Source organism: Gambusia affinis, linkage group LG14, assembly GCF_019740435.1.
Source record: "Gambusia affinis linkage group LG14, SWU_Gaff_1.0, whole genome shotgun sequence".
NCBI classification, from domain to species: Eukaryota; Metazoa; Chordata; class Actinopteri; order Cyprinodontiformes; family Poeciliidae; genus Gambusia; species Gambusia affinis.
In genome coordinates this window covers 26,644,678-26,665,776 of record NC_057881.1, presented here as the reverse complement: position 1 = coordinate 26,665,776, position 21,099 = coordinate 26,644,678, and the positions used below count along the sequence as shown (strand labels likewise).

General features: G+C 42.1%; 1 protein-coding gene across 1 annotated transcript in view; it reads left to right on the top strand.

The window, feature by feature from the left end:
* The window catches only part of gatad2b (GATA zinc finger domain containing 2B), a 64,101-nt gene that overhangs the window by 5,656 nt on the left and 37,346 nt on the right, over positions 1-21,099 (top strand). Inside the window, exon 2 of the mRNA XM_044139151.1 lies at positions 18,927-19,307. Coding sequence (XP_043995086.1) covers positions 18,928-19,307 — 380 coding nt within the window. The 5' untranslated portion in view covers position 18,927. The remainder of the gene's footprint in view (positions 1-18,926; positions 19,308-21,099) is intronic.

The window sequence follows — 21,099 nt, the reverse complement described above, 5'->3', positions numbered from 1 at the left end:
TTGTAAAATGTTTGGTTTACTAAAGTATCTTATGTATGCCTGAGCAAATCGATTTGACTGATTAAAGTTAAGCCTTCAAACGTAATATTTGTTTCTATTCATTCATTGTAGGAATGTGCAATGCATGTTTGAACATTTTAGAATCAAACATTTTTTTTTCTATGGAACAACGTTTAATACAAAAGTTGAAGAATAATACAGAAATCAGGAGTAATACATGGCTAAAACACAGTGACGTGCGGTGAGGTTCATGGCTGCTGAGGCACTGACTTAATCAAAATCAAAATCATAAAACCAAAATCATGCTATTGTTTACATACGGAAATTTTGTGCATCCGGACAACATTGAAGGGCAAAAAGACTATACTTTCACATGCCATCCATGGCAGTATAGCCGTGCTGCCATGGTAGAATAATTTCGTTAATGCAATGAAACTTGGAAATATAAATATTATTAATTTAGTGCTATGGTGCACAGCAAAGGGAAACCGATTGAAGTACAACCCAAAAACACATTTTTCTTGCTCTCTGTTTCGGCCAAGCTGCACATAGAATCGTTGCGTGTAGCTGTGCTTATTTACTGTATGGTTAGCTGTTGTTACTGTCTCTTACTTTGCAGTTGTGGAGTCACAATGTCTGGGATCATGAGCGCCCCCTGTCATGAGGCAAGAGAACTGCCTGCCTCACCTCGAATCTATTTTCTGCCATTTCTGATCGCTCCTCAGTACACAAAACATGTTACACACACCGTTGGTGACAACAAACACTGTACATTATTTAGATAAGCTAAATTATGGAAAATCAGTTTAAATATTAAATGTTCTTTAGCCATTTTATTGGCGACGTACAGACAGGAGGAGCATGCTCTCATAGAATTGGAGCCAGTGCTTAGCGAGAGGTTGCGCAATCGCAGGTGAGGCTCAGCTCACTGCTGCCTCACCAGTTGCACTTCTGAACATTTGAATGGGAAATTGCAAAAATTTAGCAATTTTGAAGAAAAAATAATCAAAATTGGTGAAGCTAAATGAAAAATAAATACTTTACAGTACAAAACAAAGGATAAAAATAGGAATATAAATTATCTTATATTTTCCTTCCATGATGATCCTCCCCTGACTGCACATCACTGCTAAAACACAAACTTCAGCTCCGTTTTTTTTCCTGCTCTGTGCTTCACGTTGCTACGATTGCTAGGCAACATGAGTTGCACTGAAGTGGAGGCTAGACAGACCTGTCCAAATTCGAATTTGAAGACCGAAGAGGGACCCGGTCTATGCATGTCCTTCAAATATAGGCATAACTTTCTGAAGGACTGGTGGGGACATGTCCACACCAACATTGGCCAGATGGGGACTGTCCCCACCAATATTTCCTCCATCTTTTTTCCGTTGTGTACAGTAACTCGGCAGTAGTTGCAAGCTGTATTCAAAGCATTAACAGCCAGGTAACACTTCTTAAAATTTCTTTGTAAAACGTAAATGGCAAGTCCGCTCAGTGATCTAGTGACTTACTATGTGCAGCAGTTAGCCACATGCACTGTTGCTTCACATTGAGTCAAGAATATCGGTGGATGGGAAAATGACACAATCAAGCAATGAATCTGAAAAAGGGATGCAATGTTTTGATATTTAATGTCAATACTACGACAGCAAAATAAGGCCCAAGGGAATTATATTTCACAGGTCAGGTTTTACACTGATTTAATGGAAATGATGTAATAATGCATGCGATTTCCTGCCAAAGATAGATGCACTTTATTTTCAAAAGAACACTTAACACTGGAACCGATAAACAAAATGAACAAAACAACCAAAAACAAAACTAAAATGGATTCTCAGTCTCCATTAACAAAAATGTACTTGAATAAAAACACCAAAGTGGAAATAAATACTGCATTCAACCAAAAGAGTGCAGATTATGAAGACTGTAAACCATATTGCCCTTCAGTAATCATTAGATTTAAATAGAGAAGATGGAACATCGACTACCTGATGCAATCTCAGAACTTTGGCGTTCTAAGATTATCGCTTGTGATTTTGTAATGATCATCCTGCAGTGTGTGGTGCATTACGGTAGATCGTTGTGACCGCTCCGATCTAAATCAGGGGTTTTGTCGACTGGGAACCAAACTGCTCTTCCTGAATCCGGGGTTCAACAATCCAACGGACCCTCCACTCCAGAACCTCCGAATAGACCTTACCAGGGAGGCTTAAGAGTGTGACCCCACTGTAATTGGAGCACACCCTCCAGTCCCCCTTTTTGAACAGGAGGACCACCACCCCAGTCTGCCAATTCAGGGGAACTGCCCCCGATGTCCATGCGATGTTGAAGAGTTGCGTCAGCCAACACAACCCTACAACATCCAGAGCCTTAAAGACCACCGGGCGGATCTCAACCACCCCCGGGGCCCTGCCACCGAGGAGCTTTTTGACCATCTCGGCGACCTCGACCTGGCAGAACAGTAACGTCTGCCATCAAATAAAGACACATTTAAAAAAAAAAAACAAATATCCATGCAGCATTATTGTTGGATGATTTTCTGTATGCTCTCTGTCTGCTGGTGGTATGGGTGTGTTGTCTCAATGACAGGCCGCCCCACTTGGATAGTGGTAGGGGAAGCACTTCTGTTTTCAGCAGTGTCATTATACACTTATTAAACAACTTGAGTAAAATATGTGGAACTCTGGGAGCAGCAGGTAGGTACCAATCCAAGCAGAATGTAGCTTTGGTGATCACTGAGTAAAAACTTGCACATTGGAGGAGCACGTTTAGGCAATCAGGCAATCCAGAAGACTCGCTAAACCCAGAGGTTGGGGCACTGAGGCGTGCACCAGCAGTGCAACAGTGGTCCACCGGCGGTCCAACGTGCTTTTGTATTAAAAGATATTAAGTTGACAAGAAATTTAGATATATGTCACTGGAAGACATTGCAGACAATACTTAAACCCACAATGGAATCTTTAAAACAACAAATAAAAAAATACAATTAAAATAAAGAATTATTTGCACTTCTGTCTGGAAACAATCTTCATACATTGTTTTGTTACCATATCTACAATCTGATGCTCTGAGTTTAATCTTGGAGTGGGAGCTCTTTTTGTTCACAAATACAAATTAGTAAACTGCAAGTATTACTTGTCTGCACAGTGGCGCAGTTGGTAGAGCTGTTGCCTTGCAGCAAGAAGGTCTTGGGTTCGATTCCCGGCCCGGCTCTTTCTTTGTGGAGTTTGAATGTTCTCCCTGTGCATGCGTGGGCTCTCTCCGGGTACTCCGGCTTCCTCCCACAGTCCAAAAAGTGTTAGGTTAATTGGTTTCTCTAAATTCTCCCTAGGTGTGAATCTGTGAGTGTATGGTTGTTTGTCCTGTTTGTCTCTGTGTTGCCCTCCGACAGACTGGCAACCTGTCAAGGGTGTACCCTGCCTCTCACCCAAAACGTTCGCTTGAGATGGGCACCAGCAGTGTGTCACTAGTGGACAACGGATGGATAAATAAATATTTAATCCTTCTTAAATTTTTAGCAAAATATTTACACAAATTACTTTATTTCCTTTAGCTACAATTTCAGTCTATCTGGTTTCACAACTCGTCTCTCAAACCTGGTGCTAGGAGTAGGTGAGAGTTCAGGAAACCTCTGCAGTGAAGGTTTTTCAGGACTCTGTTAAACTTGTTCTGCAGCAACATCACCTTCCGGTACTGCTAGGTCTGCCTTGGTCTTTAATCCACACACCTTGTCCTGGAGTAAGTTTGCTGAGAACTCTTGCTCGGTGGCGTGAATCATATCTCTCTGCATCTTTTATCGTTCTCTCCTGTTCTTTTTGAGTTACGATCTTACTGTTCAGAAGATATTGCTTCAACAAAGATCGAAGTGTTGGCACCATCACGCAAAGTCTTCTTCCCATAAGGAGCTCTGCTGGACTGTATCCATTCCAGAGTGGTGTTGCACTATAGGCAAGTAAGGCGAGATATGGATCAGCTGGCTTCTTCAAAAAGTTCTTGTTTTAACAGCATGTTCAGCTTCCCTGTTACTTTGGGGATATTTTGGGCTACTTGTAATATGGTGAAATCAATGTAACTTTGCAAATGTAACATAAGCAGCACAGGAAAACTGAGGACCATTATTGTGATCATTACTTCTGGAATGCCTTGATGTGCAAACAGAGATTTCTGGTGAGGAATCATCTGCTGATCTTGTGGGACTTAGTTGAGCAATTTTCACAAATCTGTCCGTTCATCCATCCATCATGCCAGATACGTTCCGGGCAAGAGGCAGGGTACACCCTGGACAGGTCACCAGTCTGTCACAGGGCAACACAGAGACAGACAGGACAAACAACCATGCACACACTCACACCAAAGGTGAATTTAGAGAGACCAATTACCCTGACAGTCATGTTTTTGAACTGTGGGAGGAAGCCGGAGTGCTTGGAGAGAACCCATGCATGCACAGGGAGAACATGCAAACTCCATGCAGAAAGACCCCGGGCTGGGAATCGAACCCAGGACCTTCTTGCTGCAAGGCATAATCCACAACCAGAATATAATTTTTCCCAGTGGCTCATGTGATTTTCTTTCTCTCTGTTGCAGGTGTGGCATTTTAGAACCAGTTCCTTTAGCTGCTGGCTCAGTCGAGGCCACAACATTGACTGCCATGCTCGTTCTCAACATTTCACCATTTCCTGATGTCCTTCATGTAATCTCATGATGGACATTTCTCATAGTTGAAGGAATAACAAGTATTTCCCCCTTTAACAAAAGACTATCATTCACTGTAAGAAATGCCTTTTCAATCCAATACAGCCTGAGTGCTGGTTCACTTTTGTAGTGTGTCCCTACACACTACAACATCCTTCCTTACATAGCTGCATCACATGTGCACATATCCCTTTCCTTTTCAGCTCCTCTCTCAGCTCTTCAAGGTAACCCATGCTTGCAGGTAAGTTTTGTATCACACTATCCACATAAATATTATTTTCAGTTTCTGTTAAGTTTTCTGTGATGGGGGTATGTGACAGCGTATCAGCTGTCCACAGACGCTTCCCTGGCACATATGAGATGGAATAGGATGAGGTACATTCTACAGCGCTGAATACGTGGTGGAAGAGCATCTAACATCTGGGAACTCAACAGATTCAGAAGAGGTTTATGATCAGTCTCCATTTGGAAATGTTTGCCAATAAACCTTTCAGACACCCGCGTAAGACTCAAAGCTTCTTTTTCCATCCATCCATCTTCTTCCGCTTATCCGGGGTCGGGTCGCGGGGGTAGCAGCTTCAGAAGGGAGGCCCAGACTTCCCTCTTCCCAGCCACTTCTTCCAGCTCCTCCTGAGGAATCCCAAGGCGTTCCCAGGCCAGCCGAGAGACATAGTCTCTCCAGCGTGTCCTGGGTCTTCCCCGAGGCCTCCTCCCGGTGGAACGTGCCCGGAACACCTCACCAGGGAGGCGTCCAGGAGGCATCCTAACCAGATGCCCGAGCCACCTCAGCTGGCCCCTCTTGACGTGAAGGAGCAGCGGCTCTACTCTCAGTCCCTCCCGGATGACTGAGCTTCTCACTCTATCTCTAAGGGAGAGCCCAGACACCCTACGGAGAAAACCCATTTCGGCCACTTGTATCCGCAATCTCGTTCTTTCGGTCATGACCCAAAGCTCATGACCATAGATAAGGGTGGGAACGTAGATCGACCGGTAAATCGAGAGCTTCACTTTTTGGCTCAGCTCTCTCTTCACCACAACAGACCGGTACAGTGCCCGCTTGATGGCAGATGCTGCACCAATCTGCCTGTCGATCTCCCGCTTCCTACTTCCCTCATTCGTGAACAAGATCGAGATACTTGAACTCCTCCAGGACACCCCCCCTGACCCGGAGAAGGCACTCTACCCTTTTCCAGCTTCTTTTTCCACTTGTGCGAATCTCTGCTCAGTCTGTGTTAGACATCATGACATGTATGCAACAGGTCTCCATTCCTGACCCCATTTTTGAAGCAGCACAGTCCCCCCAACCATAAGCATACTAACTACATTCCCAGTTAGTATTGTACATAGCCAACACTGGTGGAGATGAAAGCATCTCTTTCAGTTCTTGAAATGCTCTGGCCTGATCAGCTCCCCATATCCAACAGTTTTTCTTTGACAAGAGATTCCTCAAAGGCTTGTCTCACTCCTTCACTGTGGAATAAACTTCCCCATATTTCTTTGTACATGGCATAAGGCAGAACTGTAACATCAGCACCAATGTCAATCTTGAATGAGATGTTTCTGTTATTTATTTCAACATCCCCCCTCCAAGGTTAATTTGTAATGCTGCCTAAGAACAAAGAATCGTCATCTTTTTCATCAGCATGCAGTCTTGAACGTCCTTCTACACAGTCTTTTGTAGTGTCCCTGTTTTCCACATAAATTACATTTCCCCCCGTTGAGTGGACGTAACGTTTGAGATTGGGTGAAGAACTGCCACACTTATAACACTGACAAATCTTCCCTTTATTATTTGTAGTAGTGTGTGACTTGGGTTGATATTTAGAATGGGCATGCTGCTTTTTGTATACCCTTTCAACAGATTTTCCATTTTCTATATTTGATCAGGCAGGATTGCTGCCGTTTCACCTCTTCACTTTGACTTGCCAAATTAAAGGCCTTTTCCAGTGTCAAATCTGGGTCAAGCTTTATACGTTCAGATAAATTTTATCCTGCATTCCCACCACCAATGTGTCGCAAATCAATTTATCATGTAGCGCGTCATAACTGCAATGTTCTGCTACCGCATACAGTGAAGTAACAAAGGCATCTACAGTTTCATGCTCCTCTTGTTTGCGCATGTTGAACCTGGCTCGCTCATAAATGACATTTTTCTTGACAACCAAGAAAGCTTGAAAACCATCACAAACTCCTTGATACATGTTTCTTTGATAGTCCCAGCAGAACATCATCTGCCGCATTTTCCATGCAATAAATGAGCATGTTAACTTGGTTCTCCTCAGGACTAGAGTTCAGGTTAGTTGTCAAATGAAACCGTTCGAATAGTCGTATCCACTTGGCCCACTCCTGCGGCTTTGTGAAGTTGAAAGACTTTGGTGGCTGGATGCTGAACGTTGCAGACGGACCAGCAGAAGCGACTCTGTGCGTTGTCATTAGCCATGTCTCCAGTACCTGAATAGAGTTGCAGCCTCACAATGACCTACAGCACTCCAGACACCAGGTTGTATTATTGAAAAGAGTGCGCTGAATCAGACTGTATCATCATGATTAGTTTATTCAGGATCAACAAACTTCCAGCATAGGCATCATCATAATAATCAGCTTCATCAGTACTACCCGACGCTCCTTTATGGTGTCATCACAAGTGGCCATTTGTAGTTTTCAACCATACTGAACATTAACACCACAACAGACAAATTAGTTTTTTAGGAGTTTGTGTGGAGAGACCTTTGATGTATGTTGACATGAAGTCCTTAGTGCAATTATTTTGCTCTTTGTCTTCAACTGCACATTCACTCACCTACCCAAAAATAGGTTGTCGTATTCTAAATATTGTCCTTTTCTCTTATCAGTACCAATTACCTTAACTTAAACTCCCCATACCTCAGGAAACAACAGAACAGGAATTGATTAGTGCTCTGGCTTAAAATAGATGACTGGTTGTCATAGCGACATTCACAATGATCTGTTGTCTAATGTAATAATAGAGCTGCGACTATCACTTTACCCATTTTATGGAAAGTGTGTATTGCCTTATACAGTAAACTGGCAATTTAAAGACAAGTAAATTTATATTAGTCTAGACTTAACTCATATTTTATCTTGGCTGACAACAAAACTTGTTAGTTAACTCATGTTATGGTCATTCCAAAGAGAGGCTTTGAAATGTTTTTAAAAAATCAAAACATTTTCCAGTCTTCCTTCTTTGCGCAGATTTGTGCAAATGAAATTCTCCTTCTTAAAGAGGGATGAGGGGAGAAACTTTTATGAAATTGTCATAGCCTTCTGTCATGTCATGTTATTCTCTCATCAAAAACATTCATGTGGCTTTGATTCTTTCATGCATGTTTGAGAAATAATGCAATAAAATGTTGTTTATAACTTTATGTAAATTTCAAAGTGCTACAGCATTACAATAAAAACCAATGTAAAAACAAAAACTTATTAAATATTAATCATAAGATCTTTGGAACAAGAAGTTCTTTTTTACTTTTTATTTTCAATACCTTTCTTTTACAAAAATATATACATGTCCACCTTTGTTACATCTCACATTTTGCATCTTATTAATCTATCGATGGAGAAAAAAAGCAAGCAAATAAATTTGCCTTCGATAAACATTAGCCCCATTAAGAGAAGCCAATATTCATTAACAACATCCATATATAAATCAATGATAATTACAGTGAAAGGGACAACAGTAAGCATAATCCAAATAAAGACTAGAGTAATAAAAGTACATAATAATAATAATAATAATAATAATAATAATAATAATAATAATACAAAACAAACTCTAAAGGTATCCACGCAAGTAAATAGAGGTGCCAAGGTTACAATATGAATCTAGTATTACGTTTCTACTTAGATTCAATTGTCTCTTTTTTAAGTTGTAGTTTTGATGTTTTTTTCTTAATAATGTGGACCTTTTTAATTCTATATCTCCACTGTGTAATACTGGAAGGCTGTGGTCTTAACCAAGTATATGCTATACACTCTTTGTCGAGCGTATCCAAGAAAATTATCCCTAAGATATACAGATGGGTCCAAATCTAAATAAATGCCTAAAATACTTTTTATATCTGCACATTTTTTTCAAAACCCGGCCACCTTCGGACAATCCTAAAAAGTTGGAGTGAAGTCCTCCAACTTTCCACAATTTCTCCAACAAAGCTGAAATGTCTTACCATGTTTAGATGTGGTAATTGGAGAATTAATCTTAACTTTCCAGTCAAACTCCCTCCATGATGGGCTTAGTTAATTTGTGGCCAGAGCTAAATGTTCCTCCCCAATCTTCATCTGCTGTTATTATATTAGCCTCCAATTCACACTTCTCCTTAATCTCCTTATTGTTAACATTGGATTCATATTGTAGGCTTTTGTATAGTTTTGAGATCAGACCTTTTTTTTTTGGTTCACCTTTGCTATCGATAAGAGAATTTCTTCAGTCTTGGTCTTATCTGTTGAACTTTTCTGCCATTCACTATGATTCTGGAGATAATGTCTAAGTTGAAGATATCTATAAAAAGTTGTTTGTAGATTAAATTCCTGTTGAAGTTGTTAAAAGATTTCTGGATCTGGATTCCTAGCTAGTTTTGATATAGAGTCAGGTAAATTGAATTTCTTTTTTAATCTTGACCAAATATTGTTCCTAAATCCAGTAATTTTGAATCCTGAGACTTTTTTGTAACCATCTTTGTTGTAAAGGTCAGTTTATCTGGAGACATATTTGGGCAGGCCCTTTGCTCCTTATCTAACCATATTGTCTCCTGATCCTTTGCTAGCCATAGGATTAGGATTCTGTTGACCAGCCCAGTAATAGTTCCTTAATTCAGGTAAACCTAGCCCTCCATTATTCTTTGAGGACTGAAGTATTTTGAGTTTCATTCTTGCCTTTTTATTTTGCCACACAAACCTTGATAATCTTTTATCCTGCTCTTTATAAAAGGAGTTGGGAGTGATTGGAACCTGGGAGTAATTGGAATACAAACAATAATCTTGGCAAGACATTCATCCTCATTAATTCTACCCTTCCACCTAGGGTCAGTGGTAAAATCTCCCATCTTCCTAGGTCTTTTATAATTTCCTTCATCAGCTTTTCATAATTTGCTTTGAATAACTGTGAAATTGGAAGTGTGATGCCCAAGTATCGGAACCCTTTATTTGTCCATTTGAACTTTACTTTTTCTTTTAGGCATTAACCTGATAACATTTTTGGTACGGATTTACTTTCGTTAGTCATATATCCAGAAATATTCCCGTACTCTTTAAGACTTTCTAATAGAGCTGGTACTGACCAGAGTGGTTCTGTTAATGCCACTAATAAATCATTGGCAAGCAATGATATTTTATGTTCCACCCCTCCCTCATCTCTTGATTTCTTTGACAATATTTTCATTACATATGATTGATACATTCATTCTTCAATATCTGAAACTAGGTTCATTGCCTATGCTTAAAGTTAACAAAAATATTTTCTATCTTACATTTTAGTTTCTTGTGTATATGTTGCCGAGATGTATACAAATAATCTATTTGAGAATAACTTTTATGTGGATTTGAGTAGAATGTGTAGTCTATTTTATTGAGGTTGATATTTTTCCAGGCATCAATGAGACTAAGATTTTGAATACTATTTAGCATTCTAGATTTTGTTGTCTGTGGTCCATAGTCAGAAGGGTACCTGTCTAATATATTATTTTGAACCGTATTGAAGTCTCCCTCATTAGTATCATTCCTCAAGAAAGTGTCCTTCTCCTCATTTGGGAAATGTACATACTGAAATTGTCATGTCTCCTATGTGTCATACAATTAGGCCTGTCGCGATAAACGATAAATCAATTAATCGTACAATAAATTAAAACTATTGACGTTATTTTAAATATCGGCATTATCATCTCTTCCGGCTTTTTTCTCTTTCTGTTGACACTAAGTGAAAAAAGGCTCAACTCCCGTGCTCTCCTCTAACCCCCCCTTCCTCACTTCCTTAGTGTAATGCCCAGCGCACACTGCACGATTTTAGAGCTGTCTGCCCATTTTCAAAACCTGAGAGACCACACTAGCCGACAGAAATCCTAGGTATAACGGTTCGATCTTGCCGTGTGGTGTCCAATAATGGGCACAAAATAATTGCTACAAGTCCAGTGAAATCATTTTAAAACCATACCTGCAATGCTCTAGTGTCAGCGTAACGTCCTGACTGAATGAAAATCATTATAAACTATTTATGTCACGTTAAGGAAGAACAGCTGAAAAGTTACCGGGTTCATCAACTGCATAGCAATTTTGCTCCAACTCCTCCCCTCCTCATTTCTATATTCTTTGCACGTAATGTTTTATAAACATTAATGTTGTTTCCACATATCATCTCCAATGTCCACTGCACTTTGGGTTGCGCCGTGTCAGCTGTTTGGGATTCCCCTCTGTAATTTTCCCTCAGAAAGCAGGAGGAGAATCCGCGCTTTCTGATTGGCTACCTGTCACATTCAACAGGCTGCGTTAACGCTCCCAGTCAGGGAAAACCTCTGATTTAGATCGGAGCGGCCACAACGATCTACCGTAACGCACCACACACTACAGGATGATCGGTTACGAAATGAGAAGCGACATACTTGGAACGATCAATGTTCTAAGATTGTCGTAAGGGGAAAATGTAGGTGTGAACTAAACCCATCCGCCTCATCCTCAACTCTTAAGTCGCTCCATTTCTCTGAAAGTTTGTTTCCCAGAGTAGAAATGTCACAGCCCTCTCCATCTGCCTCATTTTGTCTTCAGTATTTTCTAATCTTTCCTCCATGTGAACTACTTTCTGTTCTAGAGATATTGTCCTGTTCAGGAGCTCCTTAACACTTGTTTTGAGCCTAGCCAGTGCTCTCTTGTTGTGTCCTACTGGTTCCACATGTTCTTTTCGTGCTCGTGAAGTATAGCCGAATCCCGGTCTTTGTTCGGCGGCTTCAAGTGTTCCACTGCATGCCTTTGTACTGCCGCCATTCCAATACTCTTTTCTCTTGTGCCTTTATCTTCCGTACTCTTTACTTTTTTAACCATATTTTCCATGAGTTTTAATATCACTTTAAGAGTGGATTTTCCTTATGTTGTTTTTACCTTATTTTAATGCTAGTTTTGTTGTTGTTCTTCAGAGCAGCCTTTTCTCCTGCCTTTTACAGCATGGCGCCACCCCAGAAGTCCTCAGCTATTTTTTGAAAGACTTCATGGTCTGCAGTGCCCTCAGGTGGTTTGGAAGCTCATTTGTCATGGAGCAACCCGTCTCCCATTGATGTCAACTTTGTTTGAGGAGTATGAAGACGAAAAGAGCCAGCTACCTCCTCTGGTAGCAGCCTTTCAGGGTGCCTAAATTCTTGCTCATACAAAGCGTCTCCGATTCCCACAAAGCTCCTTCTTGGAGTTGCAGTCCACAGCACAGCTTCTGCCCCACATAGTTGTCCTCCTCCCCCATGCCTTCCCCACACAGCACTTCCAGTCTAGCAGCAATTATTAGCTAACACCTGGTGAAACTGAGTCTGCTGAGCTCATCACCCAAACTACTTCTCAGTCCAACACTCCTAAGAGCAGTTTCTCATGTGTGCAGGTAAGGTATGATAAACAGCAACTTTCTGTCTCTCACACATATTCGCACTCAATGATAAACAATCAAGTGTCCCTTTTTTTTTGTCTTAACCATCCTGCTACATGGGTATCTCTTCACCTGATTGGACAATATAATATGAACAAATAAAACTATATCGCTTTTACTACATTTAACTGGCCCCTGAGAATAGTTGTGTGTTTGTTCTTGCATTGACAAGGAGGAGAAAAGATGAATGTTTGAAAAATTGGGGGAAGGTAGAGAGGGGTTTCTTTGCAATAGTGTACAGCAAGGGCAGAAACAAAGTTTTGGAAAAAAAAATCCTGTTGGAAAGCTTTCAATCAGTTAGTTTAGTTCAGAAGGCTGTATCGTTTGTAGACGCTTTCACCACAAATTCTTCCAAATGTTATGTGAAGTTTCACTTCGGTTTATTTTTCCTGAGAGGGAAAGAGAGGGCAAAAAAGGGAGACAGGAAAAATACTTTCTGGCTCATTCAATGTAAAGGTGGTGTGTGCTTTTCTTCTAGCAGTTGGAAGCCAGGTCTCCTCTGCATGTTTTGTGCATGTTTATTTGGAAAAAGGAGCATTGGGAATAATGCAGAACCCCCAGGACCCAAATGTCAAAACTGAATTGCTTGATTTATAAGTGGTTAGTGCAGAGGTCACGCTACACTTCTTCGTTGTCTGTAATTTTGACTGATGGGGTCAAAAAATCCAATCATAACCCATTTTTACCCATCTATTTTTTAAATTGATATTTAGACTTAGACTTAGACAGACTTTATTGTCATTTTGTATGCACAGGGGTGTATACATAACGAAATTTCGTTGCATACGGCTCAGGACAATGTTTTGAGGTTTCAATGAGGTTACTCAGAATAAATAAGACACACAATAAAATATAAATATTAAATATTTAAATATAAAGTGCAGGAGTGACAGGTAAATAGAAGTTATTTAGCTATGTACATGAAGTGGAGACCAGTTATTTCGAGTGCAGTCCAGTTAAGAGTTCAGCAGTCTGATGGCAAGTGGGAAAAAGCTGTTTCTGAATCTGGTGGACCTGCACCGGATGCTGCGGAACCTCTTTCCAGAGGGCAGCAGGGAGAACAGTCTATGGTGGGGGTGTGAAGGGTCACTGACAATGTTTTGGCCTCAGGACACGCAGCGCTGGGATGAAATCTCCTGAATGGAGGGAAGGGGAGCCCCGATGATCCTCTCTGCCGTCCGCACCACTCTCCTCACGTTCTTCCAGTCGGAGGCGCTGCAGCCTCCACACCACACAGAGAGGCAGCTGGTCAGAATGCTCTCTATGGTGCTTCTGTAGAACGTCTTGAGGATGGGCGGGGGCAGGTGTGCTCTCCTCATCCTCCGCAGGAAATACAAACGTTTCTGTGCCCTCTTGACCAGAGTCGTGGTGTTCACAGTCCAGGTGAGGTCATTTGTGATGTGCACCCCCAGGAATTTGGTGCTGCTGACCACCTCCACAGCCGAGCTGTTGATGAGCAGTGGAGCGTGGCTGGGCCGGTTCTTCCTGAAGTCGACAATCATCTCCTTTGTCTTGTCAACGTTCAGGATCAGGCTGTTGTCTCTGCACCAGTCCACCAGCTGCTCCACCTCCTCTCTGTAGTCCAGGTCGTTGTCATCTCTGATGAGGCCCACCACCGTTGTGTCGTCCGCGAACTTCACGATGTAATTGGTGGCGAACCTGGGGGCGCAGTCGTGCGTCATCAGAGTGAACAGCAGAGGGCTCAGGACGCAGCCCTGAGGGGAGCCTGTGCTGAGGGTGATGACATCGGAGGTGTGTTGTCCGATCCGGACTGACTGAGGTCTGTCGGTGAGGAAGTCTAGTAGCCAGTTTCGCAAGGGGGTGCTGAAGCCCAGGTGTCCCAGTTTTCCTGCCAGATGTTGTGGGATGATTGTGTTGAATGCTGAGCTGAAGTCCAGGAACAACATCCGCACATGAGTGTTCTTCTCCTCCAGGTGAGCCAGGCTCAGGTGTAGGACGGAGGAGACGGCGTCCTCAGTGGAGCGGTGTGGGCGGTACACAAACTGGAACGGGTCGAATGTGGAGGGGAATCTGGAGACGATGTGTTCTTTTACCAGCCTTTCAAAGCACTTCATCATGATGGGAGTCAGTGGCACAGGCCGGTAATCGTTGAAAGAGGTGACTTAAGGTTTCTTTGGCACCGGAATGATGGAGGCAGTTTTGAGGCAGGCTGGCACTGTGGCTTGGTCCAGTGAGGTGTTAAAAATGTCTGTTAGGACACCAGCCAGCTGACCTGCGCATTCCCTGAACACCCGCCCAGGTATGTTGTCGGGGCCTGGGGCCTTCCGTGGGTTGACTCTTTTCAGAGTCTTCAACACATCAGCTGTGTCCAGACAGAGTGCTTCCTCTTCCTGGTGGGGAACAGTTTTCTTTGCCGGAGTACTGTTCAGTGCCTCGAACCTCCCATAGAAGTTATTGAGTCCATTTAGAAAGTCGGTATCAACTTCGCCCACTGGAGGGGAGGATGGATTGTAACCTGTGATGGCCCGTATGCCTTGCCACATACTCCTGGTGTTGCTGGTGTCGTGGAAAAACTCCTGTATTTTCTGACTGTGAGTACGCTTTACTAACCTGATAGCACGGTTCAAGTTGGCTCTTGCTGTCCTCAGTGTCTCCTTGTCGCCAGACTTGAAGGCTGAGTTCCGTGCTTTTAGCATTTCCCGTACCTCCTTAGTCATCCAGGGTTGTTGGTTGGCCCGGGTGATGATGTTCTTAGTGATGCTGACGTCCTCTATGCACTTGTTGATGTAGGCTGACACAGTCATGGCGTACTCATCGATGTTGATCTGGTCGTTGTAAGTGGCTGCTTCCTTGAACATCTCCCAGTCAGAGCACTCAAAGCAGTCCTGGAGTGCCTCCATGGCCCCCTCAGTCCACACCCTCACCTGTTTCACTGTAGGTTTAGTTTTGATCAGCAGGGGCTTGTATGCAGGAATTAACATGACAGATAGGTGGTCTGAAGAGCCAAGGTGGGGGCGGGGGGCTGCTCTGAATGCTTCTTTGATGTTGGTGTAGGCCTGGTCTAGAGTATTCCCTCCCCTGGTTGGAAAGTCCACATACTGGTTGAAATGAGGGAGAACAGTCTTCATGTTGGCCTGATTAAAATCCCCAGCAATGATGAAAACGCCCTCTGTGTGTGAGGATTGCAACTCACTGATGGTCCGGTAGAGAACAGTCATAGCCTCTTTAGTGTTAGCACTGGGGGGCACATACACAGCAGTGATGCTAACAACAGTAAACTCCCTGGGCAGGTAGAATGGTCTGCAGTTAACAGTCAGAAACTCGATGTCCGGGGAGCAGTAACTGGCGACAGTCATGGCATTTTTACACCAGTTGTTGTTGATGTAAATACACAGCCCCCCTCCTCGGGTTTTACCTCTGAGAGCGCTGCTCCTGTCTGCGCGGAATGTAGCGAGTCCCTCCAGGCTAACCACGTGCTTACGTATTTAAGTTGCATTTAATTGTCATTCGGTTTAATACTCAACAAGTTGAACAGATTATTTACATTTTGTGATCACACACCAAGCAGATGAATACATGTGACTTTTTCTCTGCAGTGACAAAGTTTTGAAATCAGGAAATATTTCTCCAGTTGAAGTGATCAGGAGTTGGCAAGAGTCTCTGTCATCTGAGTCCAAAACAACTCTTCTCAGCAGAAGAATCCAGCTGCAGTGGGGCAGCTGCATCACCCACTGTCCAAAGTTTATCATTCTTCAACATGACGCTGTCTACTCCCAGATAGCAAGATGCATGGTTCAGTGTCCAGAACAGAGATGATATTCTGAGGAAATTTTTCTTTTCTTGATTCATTTAAGTTACCTCCATGATATAACTTATTCTCTGTGCATAAAGTTAAACATGTCTGCACGGCAGCACCAAATGGTCAGGTCTGTGAAATCTGTTAAAATGATGGATGGCCGTCAGATTTTTCCATCATTGTTTGAAAAAGACCCTGTCAGACAGAAATATTTTGGTGAATATGACCAAAGTGGTAGTGTAGGTCCGTGTAACTCTTGTTCACTTATTTTTAGATGATAATAAGAAATTAAAAAATTAAACAACTTAATCATTTTCACGAGATTCAAAGAATACAGTATAGATGTTTTTGGTATTTTCAATGTAATCATCACATCAAAAATCAAACATTTATGAAATGTCCCTAAACCTTATTTGATTTTGTTGTTTTTTTAACATCAGGGAAAAACTTCTTTTCCCCTGCAAACACTGCAGTCAACAAGGTTTGAATCCCACAGTGTGCACAGCATTGATGGCTTAGCTGTTTCACATGGCTGAAATAGGTACCCTAAATGCAACGTAGATAGTTGTGTATGATGTGAAGAATGAACTACCCAAGGCATGAGATCATATTGAAATGGAAAGAGTATCATATCACCGTCTGATACTCCTTCCATTTCAATATGAGGCAAATCAACCAAGACCCTGCCGTCCCTCTAAACTTTCATATGGAACAAGGAGGAGACTGATCAGACATGCAGCCAGGAGGCCCATGATTATTCTGGATGAATTGCAGAACTCTGCAGCTGAGGTGGGAGAGTTTGTCCATAGGACAACAATCAATTGTACACTGTAGAAATCTGGCCTTAATGGAAGAGTGGCAAGAAGAAAGCCATAAAAAGTCTTGTATGCAACAAGACACCTGGGAAACGCACCAAACAAGTGGAAGAAGGTGTTCTGGTCAAATAAAACCAAAATCAAACTTTTTGGCCACAATGCAAAACGTTATGTTTGGTGTAAAAGCAACACAGCTCATCAGCCTGAACACACCATCCCCACTGTCAAACATGGTAGTGGCAGCATCATGGTTTGGGCTTGGTTTTCTTCAGCAGAGACAGGGAAGATGGTTAAAATTGAGGGGAAGATGGATGGAGCCAAATACAAGGCCATTCTAGAAGAAAACCTGTTGGAGTCTGTAAAAGACCTGAAACTGAGACGGAGATTTATCTTCCAACAAGACAATGACCCCAAACATAAAGCAAAATCTGCAATGGAATAAACGTATCCAGGTGTTATGGCCAAGTCAAAGTCCAGACCTGAATCCAATCGAGAATCTGTGGAAAGAGCTGAAAACTGCTGTTCACAAGTGTTCTCCATCCAACCTCACTGAGCTCCAGCTGTTTTGCAAGGAAGGATGGGCAAGAATTTCCGTCTCTCAATGTGCAAAACTGATAGAGACAAACCCAAGCAACTTACAGCTGTAATCACAGCAAAAGATGGCGCTACACAGTATTAACGCAAGGGAGCCGAATAATATTGTACTTCCCACTTTGCAGTTTTTTATTTGTTAAAGTTTAAAATATCCAATAAAATATCCAGACATCCCTCAAGCAGTTTTCTCGAAGCTTCTGCTCCACCTTCCTCCTGTAGCAATCTTGTTCTTCCCTCAGGCAACATTCCACTTCCCTCTGGAGTCCTAAAAGCCTTCTTCTTCTGGTTGAGTACAGTCAGGACTCCCTGTGTTACCCATAGTTTCTTTTTTGGGTAACATTGAACTGGGGTGGGAGAGAAGAATATTAAGATATGTCTGTGAATTTTGATCACACAGAAATTTAAATAATTTGTTAGACACTAAGTCATCCCTTCAATACCCTCACATACCAGATTGTTATATTATAATTGTCTCTCAGGGCCTCCTCTGCTTCAGGACTCTGTCTTCTGATAGAATGAGTGGAGACACCCTGCCTTTGGACCATGTGGCTGTACTGGGGCTGACTTGCCCAGTGGGGGAAGGGCAACAGCCCTGTATGCGCCATTTACATCAGAATAAATCAATTATCTTGTTTCTCCTGGTGGGACAATTGACAACCTGATGAAAATAAGCCATGGAATCCAAGGTGTGACATGATTTAAAAATAAATATAGACATGAATATCAGGGAGAAAATGCATATCCTGTCTGACCATTTGGTGCATTATCACCACCTTGCTGTTGTGTTTTAAGGAATGCATTACTACCATATTGTGTGGAAGGAAAAAATCCTGCTTAGCAAAGTGGTTCATTGTTTGACTTTGCTATTCAGTGACTATTTGGACTTTTAAAACTCAATGCACATTTTGATTTTGTAGTTTTGAGCAGCTGCTGTTTCATATATTTTGTTTGTATCATGTATCAATCTGCTTTGTCTCTTTTCACTTGAACAAACTTTAAGAGGATGTCACTTTTGAGGAGGAACAACAAAGATTTTGTCGAAATAGACCTGCACAACTAGACCTGAATGCAATATCACAATTGTAAAAGACTACTTCGATTATTTGGCAGTCTATAATGATTCATGCATCTGTGCATGTTGATATTTTGTTTGGTCAGTTAGTTGAACACCAACTACCCTTAATGTCAAAATGTGATGGTTCATTTTAGTGGCGAGATGCCAAAGCTCACTGTTTGTGTGGAGGGGAGGGATACTGTGCAATTAAATATTTTGGTCATATTGTACATCTCCTGTTAAAAACTGAAGTGTGGTGACTCAGACCAACAAAGAGTAGTTTTGGACCCTTTTGTCTTAAATCTGTGACTGAAGGCATGGTTAGTTTGTCTAATCTGACTTTGTTAATGCTTTTATTTCTCTCTCTCTTTAACCTCATAGGATGGAGCGGATGTCTGATGATACACTGAGGCTCAACCTGTTAAAGCGAGGTCTAGAGTCATCCAGTGAGAGGGAGGAGGCTCTGTCAAAGCGCCTAAAAATGGAGGGTCACGAGGCCATGGAGCGCCTGAAGATGCTTGCCCTTCTCAAACGCAAGGACTTAGCTGATCTGGCTGCCCTAGAGGTCCCAGGGACGCTTGGAGATGGAAAAGGCCCCAGTGCCAGCTCCCTCCACCACCAGAGTATAATGGGTGCGACCTATGAGGAGAAGCTGAATGGAAGTTTGAGGCTTGGCAGCCACAGTGTTCATGTCGGTCAAAGTAAGAATGGAAAGGAAAACATTATGGATGAGCCAGTGGATATGAGTGCTGGAAGGAGATGGTGAGTCAAATCTTTATTCCCTAAAAGATTATAGTGAATTAAATTATAGTGAATTATAGTAAAGTAATCTGGTATTCTAAATAGGGTCACACCTAGGACTGTCACTATAACAAACTTTGCTGAGCGATTAATTGTCTCAAAAAGTATTGCAATAAACGATAATATTGTTTGAAGACCTTTTTACACTGATTTAATGGAAATGACGTAATAATGCATGCGATTTCCTGCCAAAGATAGATACACTTTATTTTCAAAAGAATACTTAACACTGGAACTGATAAACAAAATGAACAAAACAACCAAAAACAAAAATAAAATGGATTCTCAGACTCCATTAACAAAAATGTACATGAATAAAACCTAAACAACATAAAGCCAAAGTGTAAATAAATACTGCATTCAACCAAAAGAGTGCAGATTATGAAGTCCATCCATCCATCCATCCATCCGTCTTCTTCCGCTTATCCGGGGTCGGGTCGTGGGGGTAGCAGCTTCAGAAGGGAGGCCCAGACTTCCCTCTCCCCAGCCACTTCTTCCAGCTCCTCCGGAGGAATCCCAAGGTGTTCCCAGGCCAGCCGAGAGACATAGTCCCTCCAGCGTGTCCTGGGTCTTCCCCGGGGCCTCCTCCCGGTGGGACGTGCCCGGAACACCTCACCAGGGAGGCGTCCAGGAGGCATCCTGACCAGATGCCTGAGCCACCTCAACTGACTCCTCTTGACATGAAGGAGCAGCGGCTCTACTCTCAGTCCCTCCCGGATGACTGAGCTTCTCACCCTATCCTGCTTCAGTGTTGGTCATGCTCCTCCAGGGGGTGTTCCTCCTTCCTCCCTGCATCCTCTGTTTTGCGTTTAGGAAACTCACGGACACAGCCACACGGAGACAGCCTTCTCTTTCACAACAACTTTCCATCAAGGGGTTAACCATTAAACTGTCTTATTTCTATGGTATTTAGTGAAGAATTGAACAAAAGAATATAATTTCCCATTGTGTTACTTCATTCCTCAAAAGTATTTATGTCTCCTGTAAAGTTAAAGACTACAAAATTAAGATGATTGCTTTGATTTATGTTACAGTTTACTAATACACTGAAAGTTTAAGATTGAAAAAAAACAACAACCTTGAAAACAATATGTTGGTGCATCCGAGTCTGTGGTAGACTTTGGCAATGTCAGTTTGCATCTAGCTGAGATCGAGCAACTATCTTAAAAGATAGGAGCTGTTCTTTTACAAGAGAAAGGAACAGTATTCAGAACCCACATGAACAAATAAACCTCGACTGTGATCCTGTTGATTGTTTCCTAAAAATCCAGCAACTGTTTAGATGCTGTGTAACCCAAACAATATGGCTCCCTTCATATCACTGCCTAGTGTCCTACTCTGAAAGTGATTCTTTGATTTTATTAAATCAGTTTCAAGAACTGAATGAACTTGTTACCCAAGATATTTCTCTTAGCCTTGTTTGACAAACACAAATATTGTTTTATAATTTACTTTTCAGCTTTTATAATACACTATATTGCCAAAAGTATTTGCTCATCTGCCTTGACTCGCATACGAGCTTAATCCCTAATCAATATGACGTTGGTCCACCCTTTACAGGTAGAACAGCTTCAAATCTTCTGGGAAGGCTGTCCACAAGGTTTAGGACTGTTTATGGGGATTTTTATACATTCTTCCAGAAGCACATTTGTGAGGTCACATAGTGATGTTGGACAAGAAGGACTGGCTCTCAGTCTCCACTCTAATTTATCCCAAAGGTGTTCTCTCAGGTTGAGGTCAGGACTCTGTGCAG